A 12,544-nucleotide genomic window follows, 5' to 3' on the forward strand; every position below is an offset into this window, starting at 1 on the left:
CTCGTGCAGGCCTCCTGAGCTTTCCTTGTTACAGCCATCATAAGACACATCACAGCCCGCTATCGGGACGGCCTGAATTTGCTGGAGGTGCTGCGCTTGTCCAGTTACCCATAAATACACAGACGTGTCATTGAAGACTTGAATGTTAAAAATAAGTAGTCGTCATAGCTACTAGCACTTGAAAAAGAACGTATCTACCTAAAAATAGAATGGTTTAGTGGTTATGAGAATTTTATTTTTAGATTTTTTTAATATTTATTTTGACAGAGGAGAGACAGATCCTCTAACCAGCGGTTCACTCCCCAGATGGGTGCAAGGGAAGCACTGAGCCAGGCCAGAGCTGGGAGCCAGGAGCGTCACCCACGTCCCGTGTGGGTGCAGGGGCTGTTTCTGCAGCTTCCCCATTGTCAGGGAGCTGGATCAGAAGTGGAGCAGCTGCGACCCGGTCTGTCACCCAAGTGGGATACCTCTGTTGCAGGCGGTAGCATTATCTGCTACGCCACCCTGCCAGCCCTGGTGATGAAAATTCTAAAGTAAAATAGACAAGTTGATATTGGAATTAATATTTTGCTTTCTTTTGCATCTTTTTTCACATTCTCTGACATTTTGATGTGTAGTTTGATTAGTTCCAAATAGAAATAGCACATGATCTGTGAGAAATCTTTCCAGGCATTAGTTTAGTCAGATTGTCACAGAAGTTACCAGTGGTCCATCATGATCCATATCAAGTGCTACATTTTGTGTTGTTCCTAGGCAAGTAGCTGTTGTGCTGGCCTGGAAGTCAGGGAGCTGGGCCATCGGCCACGGGGCTGCTTCCGTTGAGCCCCTGGACGCCTGTGGACCTTGGCCTTCGTGTGAGGCTGAGAAGCGCGGTTGCCTTGGGTCTTTCTTTCCTGGTTCTCCGGGATGCTTCCCTCACCCCAGCTTCCGAGGGGGGGGCACCTTGCTCTTCCTGCTTCCCACCTCTGTGGGGAGCGAGAGGGGAATCCACTGAGTGTGCATGATAGCAAATGGTAAGTGATAATGAGGAGCCCTAGAAATGTGAGCCGTGGGAACGTTTAAAAAGAGCAAGCAGCACATTAACCTTAGTTGCCTCAGGTTTTGCTTCTAAAGAGATAGGAACATTTTACTCCTGGACCTCTGGTACGTTTGGTTCTTCTCCAGAAAAGCGATCCGAGGTTTTGTAAGGGCAGTTTCCTAAAATTGGCAGCCAAAAGTCTCCTTTTGGAATGCGATGACCGGGTGCGTGTGTTCACGGCGCCTGCCTTGGCTTCATTGCAGCTGCAGCACATCGTGAGTGATGAGATCTGTGTGCAGGTGACCGACCTCTACCTGGCAGAAAACAACAACGGGGCCACCGGAGGCCAGCTCAGCACCCAGACGGCCAGGAGCCTGCTGGAGTCAACGTATCAGCGCAAGGCTGAGCAGCTCATGTCAGATGAAAACTGCTTCAAGGTGAGTTTCTCGTCCAGTCCAGGGTCCTGCCGGTGACGATAAGACACCAGGACTCTGTGTTCCAGGAGTCCGAGCCAGGGTGCTTGGACCCCTGAACCCGTGCCCGGAACTCCTTTGAGTGCCTCATGGACTTGTCAGAGGGAAAGGGGAGGTAAGCATCTCTCTGGCCACCCGACTTTCTTTCTTGCCTTTCAAGAAAAAAAAGTGTGATAAATGGCTTTGCAATTTTGTGTTTTGCTTTTTCTCTGTTTTTTTTTCCTGTTATGATTTGTAAATATTATAGAAAAATGTTTGCATGAGAAATCTGTGGTCATTTTACGAAAGAAAATACAGTGAAAAAGCAGCTGCCCATACTTCTCAGAAGCAGTTACCGCCTGGAGGTGGCGTAGTGGCACAGCAGGTTAAGCAGCTCTGGCAACGCTGGTGTCCCGTGTGGGCGTGCTGGTTGAAACCCCGCTGCTCTACACTTGTGATCCAGCCTCCTGCTAGGGCACCTGAGAACACAGCAGAAGATGGCCCACATAGTCGCCCTGCCCCTCACTGGGACACGAGTACCAAGTTCTTGGCTCCTGGCTCCCTCCTGGCTTAGACCTGACTATTACAGCTGTTTAGGGAGTGACCTGCAGCATAGAAGATCTCCATGTCTTTTTTTTCTCTTTCTGTGCCTTTCAAATAAATCTTTAAAAAAAAAAAAGCACCGAAAACGTATCTGAACTTAAATATATATTTTGAAAGAGATTATGTTGAATAATATGTTCTGAAACTCCTTTTGCACAGGTAGCACCCAAGATTCACTCCTAAGATGCCCACAGTGCCCAAGGCCAGAGCCCAGAGCCAGGTCTCCTGTGTCCGAGGAGGGACCCAGTTCCTCGAACAGCCTGCTGCCTCCAGGGTCTGACTGCACTGGCAGGAAGCTGGAGTGCAGGGGTGGAGGCTGATCTCGGACCGGAAGTGATTGCAGTTTGAGGTTGTTGCTGGCTTTTCACCATTATAATGACTGATCGCAACAGTATCAGGTTGGAAACAACCAAATCCCGGATCTGCCGCCCACTCGGGGACTGCCTAGTGGCCTCCTGTTGGGAATGCTGAATGGCATATCTCATGCAGTTCTTAAAAATCACAAGGTTGTAACGTGCAGGATTTCCCCCTTGAATCTGTTTTGGAATAACTGTGTTTTGAAATTCACTAACAGGAGCTTGTGAACTTTTTTTTTTTTAGGCTTATTTTATTTATTTGAAAGGTGGAGTTACAAACCTAGGCCATCTTCCACTGTTTTCCCAGGTGAATTGGCAGGGAGCTGGATAGGAAGTGGAGCAGCTGGACTCCAGCCAGTGCCCACACGGATGCTGGCGTCACAGGTGGCAGCTTTACCTGGTCTGCCTGTGAAGCTTCTTAAAAAGCACCTGTGACCCAGCCCTGACCTTGAATCTTGTGTGCTCACTGAGCAGTGAGCGGCCTTGAGCAGGCAGGGTGCTCTGGTTCTGTTTCTCCTAAGAGGGCCGACGTAAACCAGACTCAGTTTCCTTCCACTCTGACCTCCCTGAGGTTCTGAGCCAGGGCTGAGAGCACTGAGAACCCAGGGTCCTCAAAGTGGCGCCCGGCGTGCCATCGTCATCACTGAGAGTTTGGCTTGTGTTTGCCTAAGTCAGTATGTTGTTTGTAAATACGACTTTTTTAAATGTTTTGACTGATCTATTCATTTGAAAGGCAGACAACTCACGTTCAGTGGCTCATTCCTCAGGTGCTCAGTAATAGCCAAGGATGGATCCTGCTGAGTCTAGGAGCCTGGGACTCAGTTCAGGTCTGCTCCGTGGGCAGCAGGGACCCAGCTGCGTGGCCCATCGCCTGCTGCCTCCCAGAGTGCACATCAGTAGGAACCTGGATTGGTAGTAAAGCCCAGACTTGAACCCAGGCCCATGGATACAGGATGCAGGCATCCCAAGGCATGTCTTCACTACACCAAATGTCCACCTCTTAAATATGAATCTTTTTTAAAAAGTGAACTTTTGGGGGCCAGCCAGTATCCTCTATGAGCGCTGGTTCCAGTCCTGACTACTTCTCCAATCTAGCTCCCTGTTATGGCCTGGGAAAGCAGTAGAAGATGGCCCAAGTCCTTGGGTCCCTATACCCATGTGGGAGACCTGGAAGCAGCTCCTGGCTCCTGGCTTTGGCCAGGCCCAGTCCTGGCTGTTAGGGCCGTTTGGGGAGTGAACCAGCCGATGGAAACTTTCTCTCTCTCTCCCTCTCTCTGTAACCCTGAATTTCAAATAAATAAAATAAATGAATCTTTTAAAAAATTTTTTTTCCATAAGTTAAACAAAGATTTATTTATTTGAAAGAGAGAGACAGAGAGAGAGATCGATCTTCCACAGCTGGGGCAAGCTGAAGCCAGGCGCCCCGTTCAGGTCTCCTGTGTGGGTGGCATGGCCCATCATCAGAAGTACACAAATAATAATAGAACTTTGAATTTCTTTTTAAAAAAGAAAGATTATTTATTTTAAAGGCAGAGTTACAGAGAGAGGGAAAGACACCGATTTTTTTTTTTTTTTTTTGGACAGGTATAGTTCTAGACAGAGAGAAAGGTCTTCCTTCCATTGGTTCACTCCCCAAATGGTCGTTACTGCTGGCGCGCTGCGCTGATCCAAAGCCAAGAGCCAAGTGCTTCCTCCTGGTCTCCCACACAGGTGCAGGGACCCAAGCACTTGGGCCATCCTCCACTGCACTCCCGGGCCACAGCAGAGAGCTGGACTGGAAGAGGGGCAACCGGGACTAGAACCCAGCGCCTATATGAGATGCTGGTGCCGCAAGGCAGAGAATTAACCTAGTGTGCCACAGCACCGGCCGAGACGCAGATTTTTGCATCTTCTGGTTCATTCTCAAATGGCCACAACGGCCAGAGCTAAAACCAGAAACTTGGAACTCCATCCAGGTGTCCCATGTGGGTGCAGGGGCCTAAGTAGTTGGGCCATCTTTGCTTTCCCGGGCTCATTAGCAAGGAGTGGCATCAAATGTAGAAAAGTTGGGATTCCTGCTGGCTCCCATATAGGATATAGTAGCTTAACCCGTGGTTTCACACCACCAGCCCCAGAACCTAGAATTTTGAGAACTTAGAATACAGATGGTCCATTGCGACAGCGCGCTGTTTAAGTTCACTTGTTCTGTCCCTGTCCTCAGGCGCGCTCAGACTCCTGTGTCGCTCCCACGGCCGTGTGAATGCAGCTGGCAGTCTGCCCTGTGTCTGATGTTCTCCACTTAGCTGTGGTGTGAAGTCTCCCTCGCTGTTGCTGCTGACGTTGGGGAGTGGGGGACAGGGAACACTGCAGACTTGTTTACATGTTCTGGCAAGTCCTAGCGAGATGTGGGACTCTTGGTTGAAAAGGCATCGCATTCGTATTTGTGGTTTTGGTTACATGTGCCTGATTTTTGAGATTTACTTATTCGAAAGGCAGAGAAAGAGAGACAGAGGGAGAGAGAGATCTTCCATCCACTGGTTCACTCTCCAAATGGCTACAACGGACGGGCTGGGCCAGGCCTAAGCCAGCAGACAGGAGCTTCCTCCAGGTCTCCCCCATGGGTGCAGGGGCCCAAGCACTTGCGCCATCACCTGTTGCTTTCTCAGGCTATTTACAGGGAGCTGGATCTTAAGTAGAGCAGCCGGGACTCAAAACTGATGCCGACGTGGGATGCCAGCCCCTGCCTGATTTTAACAGAATGCCTTTTTTCTTGGACAGGCAGAGTGGACAGTGAGAGAGACAGAGAGGAAGGGCTTCCTTTGCCGTTGGTTCACCCTCCAATGGCCGCCGCGGCCGGTGCACTGCGACCGGCACACCACACTGATCCCAAGCCAGGAGCCAGGGGCTTCTCCTGGTCTCCCATGCGGGTGCAGGGCCCAAGCACTTGGGCCATCCTCCACTGCCTTCCCAGGCCATAGCAGAGAGCTGGCCTGGAAGAGGGGCAACTGGGATAGAATCCGGTGCCCCAGCTGGGACTAGAACCCGGTGTGCCGGCGCTGCAAGGCGGAGGATTAGCCTTTTAAGCCACAGCACCGGCCCCAAAATGCTTTTTTTTAAATGCTCTCTCTGTCATTGATAATTTTAGCTAATTCAAGAAGTATGAAACATGAAGTGGTACTTTTTGCTCTAACATGCTCACTTTGTTGGCACTAAAGTCAAACTTCTCATCACTGACTGTGGAGCTTTTGAGCGTCTTCCCCACCTTTGTGCCTTGCCCCCACTGGAGAAGCCAGGATGTGCCTTTGGAGATGGCCTTGTGACACTTGGGTTTCTCGTTTGCAGCTCATGTTCGTTCAGAGCCAAGGCCAGGTCCAGCTGACTATTGAGCTTCTGGACACAGAGGAGGAGAACTCGGATGACCCTGTGGAGGCAGAGGTATGGGCAAGGGCGAGTGCAGCGGGCCTGGCTGCCACGTCATGTCACTTCAGTCCTCACTGAGCCGAGAGCTGGGCCGCCTTGGGCGTCGCTTGTGGTTGCTGGCAGTGTCGTCTTGCACTCAACAAATCCGTTTCCTCGGAAGAAACATGGTTGGCGGCTCTTCCATGATTTCCTAAAGTACAAGAAGCAACAGAGGGAGTGCCATCCTCCTGGCGCCACCTTGGTTGCTGTATCGCATTGACTTTCCAGTGGGCTGCGGGGGGGGGGGGGGGGGGCCTTGTTTTCTGCCGAGGGCCATGTGGATATTGATAGCACCATTTGTGGGCCATTACAGATTATCAACTTAAAGTTAGCCTGCCATTGACTTAGTGAGTTTTGAGTCTGGCCTGTGGTTGCTTTGGCAGGGCCAGAACAGATGATCTTGTGGCCCCACCCCTGGGCTAGACAAACCCAGGAATCAGCAGCCCGCAGCCAGAGCTGTGGTATCCTAGGTGGGCGGCAGGCACTGCGATGGGAAGCGAGGTTGGCGGGCAGGGCGGCTCCGTTCTGTGGCAGGACTGGTGTGGCTGCCAGATCTTTGCATTTCTTTTCAAAAGATGCTGGAAATCCAGCTTCAGACGTTGGGCTGCGTGCACGTTGTTCTTCATGGGAACACTCTGTGGGGAAATAGAACCTCCCATCGCAAGCTTCTACCCATTTATGACTTCTGATAACCGAAGCGTCTGAGACCCTAGTGGGGTTTTAGTCTGTTGGCCGTACTGAGGAAAGTGCATCGTTATGGAAGGGGCTTTGTCATCGGGGGTCAGAGTGTGACTGTGACCTCCTGCACTCTGTGTCTGGCACCTAGCGCTGGTCGGACTACGTGGAGCGGTACATGAATGCCGACACTACCTCTCCTGAGCTCCGCGAGCACCTGGCCCAGAAGCCCGTGTTTCTCCCAAGGTGAGTGAGCCGGGTCACCCAGCAGCGCCTGTGCAGGTGCGGGGTTGACCTTGCGGTTCTGGGCGTTCACCTGCTCTGTCTGCTGAGATGCTAATTCAAGGTTTGTGCAGCTGTTACCCTGATGCCTGCCTGGAGCAGGTGTCCCAGCATCCGGGAAGGGTGGGGTCACTGGATGGGGTTCTGTGTCCCAGTCTGCACGGGTCACACTTGCCGCTGTAGTTATCACGGCCAAAGCACAGAAAGCAGCACCGGCGAAGGGGGATGCACAGGGCGATGGTGCCTCTGGCAGAGGGACAGGGAGTCAGGCGCAAGCTGCCAAGTGTTCTCTCCCAGGGATGCCCATTAGAGACCCCCTGCCAGGGCTCTGGCTGATACTTGGCCTGCGGGCATCCTGTGCCTAGTGGGAGCCACATGCCGGGTCACAAGGAAAGAGCTTCAACAGAGCTCACAGAGTTTGGGTGTGATGAGCCACTTTCATCACTTTCAAACTAGAAAACCCCCAAGGCCAGGCTTGTAAGCAGGCTGTGCGAAGGTCAGCAGCCTTCGAGCTGCCGTTTCTTCTCCACCCGGAACTTGGACAGTTCCCCACAGAGGCGGGCGTGCGCCTGCTCCGAGTGTGCACGCCAAGCTTCAGCCGCGCAACTTAGGAAGCGTGGAGTTTGGAATGGAACTCTGGTGTCTTCCGTTTCCATGAAGGAACGAGCCCAGCAGTATTTTAGTCCTCGTGAATAAAGGCCGGGGCTGGCAGAAAGGGCCCTGCTGGGCCCCTCTCCACGAGACGAGCATCATCTCCCTCCATGCTTGCCACAGGGTGCAGTACGCACAGCCTGTGTCTGTCTCAGCAGATGGCAGGGGTTTTGTTTTTATTTTTTTTTTAAGATTGACTTATTTGAAAGGCAGAGTTACAGAGAGGCAGAGGCAGGGAGAGAGAGGTCTTCCATCCCCTGGTTCACCCCCCAGATGGCCACAACAGCCGGAGCTGAGCCAATCCGAAGCCAGGAGCTTCTTCCAGGTCTCCCACACGGGTGCAGGGGCCCAAGCACTTGGGCCATCCTCCACTGTCCTCCTGGGCCACAGCAGGGAGCTGGACTGGAAGTGGAGCAGCCCATATGGGATGCCAGCACTGCAGGCGGTGGCTTTACCCCCTACGCCACAGAACCTGGCAGCAGGGGCTTTTAAAGCTGGTTCTCTGGCGAGGAGGGTGTGGGGAAGGAGGCACACTCGTACGGGAAGGTGACGACGGCTCGGGCAGGGTCGTCATCCGTGGCGCTGCCCCGGCACTCAGCCTCTGAGCACTGGTCTGTGCTGCAGCTCGTGTGCGTGGTCGCCCCGATCTTTATGTGGGCGGCACTAGTCCCAGCTGCCACGTTGGACACGACGCCTCTACGTTGGCTAGGTAGTATGTTTTTAGCAGAAAGCCATTCAAACCAAAAGTCTTGTGAAATGAGGCATTGTCTGATGTCCAACTTAGTAGACAGCTGGAGTCTCATAGCTGCTCCTGTGGTCTGCTGTCACGTTGAGTTGGGTTGGAATGTTAAGACAGCTGGCCTCTGTGGAGCTGGGAGGAGGAGGCTTCTCCTGTCCCTCCCGATAACTGTGGGTGTTCCTGGTGAAGCGGCAGTCTGCAGGGTAGTTTGTTTCTCGCTTTCCCTACCTCCCTCTCATCCCTTCCCCTTTTTTTCTTCTGACTTCCCCTCTCTATCCTCCCTCTCCTGTCCCTTTCTCTCTCTCGAGACACACAGAGCTCCCATTTGGTGGTTTACTCATCAAATTGCCCACAGTGGCCAGGCCAAAGCAAGAGGCCAGGAACGCAATCCAGGTCCCCACCACAGCTGCCTCCCAGGCTCTGCTTAGGAAGAAGCTGGCCCCAGGCTCCGGCGTGGCGTGTGGGCCTCGAAGCTGCCTGGCTGATCGCCCCAGGTGGCAGTACCTACGAGCTCCCAGTGCGGTTACTTCAAACCGTGGCTCTGTAGGGGGCGTCTGCCATGCGGTGGCCATATTGCAGGCTGGTGGTCTGGGCCCCTGGGGAATGAGCAGTCACCTGTGGGGGATCTGTCTGTCTCCCTCGCTCTGTCTCTGCCATTCAAATGAGTCAAACTTCTAAGAAAAGTTTTAATCGTTTGATTTATCTTGTATTTCAAGTGAATCTTTTTTACACATGATTTCGTAACTTCATGTGACCAGTTTTTTAGAAAATATGTATTCAGCTGATTTGTGCAGACCCACTAATGTTGACACATTTTTCAGTATCCCCCCTAAGTTGCTCATCAAACTATCTCTGTATGGGGAGGCTGTCAAGCTCATGGTGGCTGTTGCCCATTACCAAAATTTAGTTTTGCTTGAAAACTCTAGTCTTACCATTGGCAACAAGAGTTTGGTGGTTTTCCTCGAAATGACGGCCCGTCCGGCCGTTTCTCCTCGCAGCTCCGCGGTGTGTTTGAGTGGCAGGCAATGCGGGCGGCTGCAGATGGAGGCACTGAGGCATTTGCACTCTCGCGGTCACCAGCGGTTTCTCCAGCTCTCGCCTGGCTTGAACCCGCCGCGGAGCTGCAGGCCCGGCCCCATTGACCACACAGCACAAGAGGACGGGAACCGGGGCCAGCACTGCCCGCAGCAGGTTAAGCTGCCACTTGTAATGCCCACATCCCATGTCCGAGCACGGGTTCGAACCCCAGCTGCTCTGCTCCCCATCCGGCCCCCCGCTAGCGTGCCTGGAAAAGCAGCAGAAGATGGCCCAGTGCTTTCTGGGCTCTTGGACTCGGCCTGGCTCAGCCCTGGCAGCCATCTGGGGAGTGAACCAGCAGTTGGAAGAGTTCTCGCTCTCTCGAAGTCTTTAAAAGCAAGGGGAAAAAGCTGGGCACTGAGGGGCTGAGATGTAATCACTGTTCCTGATGGAGTGAGGACACAGCCGGGGACCAGACTTGTCCCTGAAAGCCGCTGCGTGGTCCGAGGAGAGCGCTGACTTCTGAGGCCAGCTTGTCCCACCCCAGGCACACGGCAGCACGGGATCAGGGCAGAGGACAAGAGTTCCCGTCTCCCAGGCGTCCTGAGAGGGACTGCGCCAGACGGCTGAGGCAGTGTTTCCAGTAGCCAGGCGCAGGGTGGGGGGCGGTCCAGCTGAGAATCAAAACGTCCCCCTCGCAGGGCAGCGTCAGTGTTTGCATTCTCTCTGCTGTGTGTATGCAAGAGTGGCGCTAGTTACATACTGTCTTTGGGAGAATTTTTAAAATAGGCACAGAAGTTTTTTGTGTGTGTGATTCAGATGGAAAAGCAAATTGGAAGAGGCTTTTTTAGGGGGCCAGTGCCGTGGCACCGTGGGTTAAAGCCCCGGCCGAGTCCCGGCTGCTCCACTTCCGATTCCACTCCCTGCTGATGCGCTTGGGAAAGCAGTGGAGGATGGCCCAAGTGCTTGTGTCCCTGCATCCACATGGGAGACACGAAGGGCACTCCTAGCTTCAGATTGGCCAGCTCCATTGCAGCCATCTGGGGTGTTTAAAAAAGAGACTTGTGGCCAGCGCCGCAGCTCACTAGGCTAATCCTCCGCCTGCAGCGCCAGCACCCCAGGTTCTAGTCCCGGTCGGGTTGCTGGATTCTGTCCCGGTTGCCCCTCTTCCAGGCCAGCTCTCTGCTGTGGCCCAGGAGTGCAGTGGAGGATGGCCCAAGTCATTGGGCCCTGCACCTGCATGGGAGACCAGGAGGAAGCACCTGGCTCCCGACTTTGGATCGGCGCAGCACCAGCCGTAGTGGCTGAGAGAGAGAGACAGAGAGAAAGGTCTTCCTTTTTCCATTGGTTCACCCCCCAGTGGCCGCTGCGGCCAGCACACCACACTGATCCGAAGGCAGGAGCCAGTGCTTCTCCTGGTCTCCCGTGTGGGTGCAGGGCCCAAGCACTTGGGCCATCCTCGACTGCCTTCCCGGGCCATAGCAGAGAGCTGGTCTGGAAGAGGGGCAACCGGGACAGAATCCGGTGCCCCGACCGGGACTAGAACCTGGGGTGCCAGCACCACAGATGGAGGATTAGCCTAGTGAGCCGCGGCACCAGCCTTCCATTCAGTTTCCTGTGACGAGCAGATAGCTTAGGTGCCTGAGTCTTCACCACCCCGTGAGAGCCCTGGAGAGCGTTCGAGACGTTCAGTTTTAGTGGGGTCAAGCCCAGCCTTGGCTGTTGCTAGCATTCAAGGAATGAATCATCGGATGGAAGAGTGTGTGTGTGTGTGTGTGTGTTGCCTTTCAAATAAATAAAACTGAATTAATATGTGAAAAAAGAAAACCGAGCTGACATGAGAGGCAGTGGTCCTGTGCGTCCATTGCAGAGGCCGGGTCGTTCCCAGCTCCGGGCTCAGCTGTCTGCTGCGGGCCCCGAGAGCCTGTGCTGACTGAGCAGGGGCTCCATCTGCCAAGGCAAATGGGCTTTGGAGAATCGGGTACGGGAGGGTGAAGGAGTCCGCTTTTTATTCTGTGTCTTTGCAGTTGCGATTTGTTTCACACTGAAACCACAGCTATAACTCAGTGTGGTGCGTGCTGGGAGGGCCTGTGATGGGGAACGCATCTGGGGCGTTGGTGGTGGGACTCTGGGGACAGGTGCATGGCCCCCTGCTTTGCAGGAATCTGCGGCGGATCCGGAAGTGCCAGCGTGGCCGCGAGCAGCAGGAGAAGGAAGGGAAGGAGGGCGGCAGCAAGAAGCCGCTGGAGAATGTGGACAGCCTCGACAAGCTGGAGTGCAGGTTCAAGCTCAACTCGTACAAGATGGTGTATGTCATCAAGTCCGAGGACTACATGTACCGCCGCACCGCCCTGCTGCGCGCCCACCAGGTGAGCCTGCCCCGGGCCCTCGTGGGCGTCCCTGGCTGGCTCCCCCGCCTTCCTTCAGCTCTTGTTTTCCCCAGGGCCAGGCCTCAAACCCAGGGAACCGGCAGGGGAAGCCCAGTTCAGTCTAGTAGGGCAGGAAGAGAGCCGGGGCCCCTCCAGGGAAGCTGCTCCCAGCGTCTGCCTCTCGGCGGTCTGCGATCCCAGCTGTGGGGAACTCCACCTGTTCTCCTGCGCTCGGGTGTGAGGGCTGAGCCGGTGAGGGGGGCGCTGCTCCCTGGCAGGCATGGCCGCCGCCGTGAAGACAGCTTCTTCAAGGCCTGGGTGCTGACGGATGAAGAAACAGGCATGGGAGGCTGGGAGGGAGGAAGGGGCTTGGCACCTGCAAGGATGAGGTGCTGGAGCCGGAGGGGCGGCAGCGGCCTCATCTCTGTCTCCTAGGCTGGGCTCTGCGTTCTGGTTGAGCTGTGCTGGGACGCTGCTGACAGGGCTCATGCTGGCCAGCGCTCAACTGCTCGCGCGCAGCGGGCTGGGAGACCAGGGTGGGAGAGAGCAAGGGTGTGGCCTGGCTGGTTTGATGGCTTTGTGTGTGTGTGTGTGTGTTTAAGAAGTGGAGACTCTTGACGTATCTGCTAACAGGAGGGGGTTATCAGGTTTGAGGGCCGAGTAATCACTGTTTTGAACTGGAAGTCCGAGGTGGGATGTAGGCTGCGTGCTGTCACGCACTTCTGGCACTGAGTACTGCTGTGCTGCGCCCGCCCTCTCTGGTGCAGATTCCTGGGGGCGGGGCTGGATAAAACCAGTTTTTGTCTTGGTGTCTTGTGGGCACCAGTACTTCCCACATGCACGGGTGGGGACATAAGCTCCCACCGAAGCTGCTGGCTGGCGTGGGGACATGTGAGGGAGAGCGGGATCCAGCCCTTGGCCGTGGGGCCGGTGGCGGCTCACAG

The 12,544-nt window shown here is 54.4% G+C and overlaps 1 protein-coding gene across 3 annotated transcripts in view; it reads left to right on the forward strand.

Annotated features, from left to right (window-relative positions):
- The window catches only part of SIN3A (SIN3 transcription regulator family member A), a 65,794-nt gene that overhangs the window by 51,704 nt on the left and 1,546 nt on the right, over positions 1 to 12,544 (forward strand). For all 3 annotated transcript variants that reach the window (XM_062206426.1, XM_062206427.1, XM_062206425.1), the window contains 4 exons: positions 1,282 to 1,455; positions 5,751 to 5,843; positions 6,694 to 6,788; positions 11,393 to 11,600. In XM_062206426.1, coding sequence (XP_062062410.1) covers positions 1,282 to 1,455; positions 5,751 to 5,843; positions 6,694 to 6,788; positions 11,393 to 11,600 — 570 coding nt within the window. The remainder of the gene's footprint in view (positions 1 to 1,281; positions 1,456 to 5,750; positions 5,844 to 6,693; positions 6,789 to 11,392; positions 11,601 to 12,544) is intronic.

The sequence above is a fragment of the Lepus europaeus genome, chromosome 11 (assembly GCF_033115175.1).
Source record: "Lepus europaeus isolate LE1 chromosome 11, mLepTim1.pri, whole genome shotgun sequence".
Classification (NCBI taxonomy): Eukaryota; Metazoa; Chordata; class Mammalia; order Lagomorpha; family Leporidae; genus Lepus; species Lepus europaeus.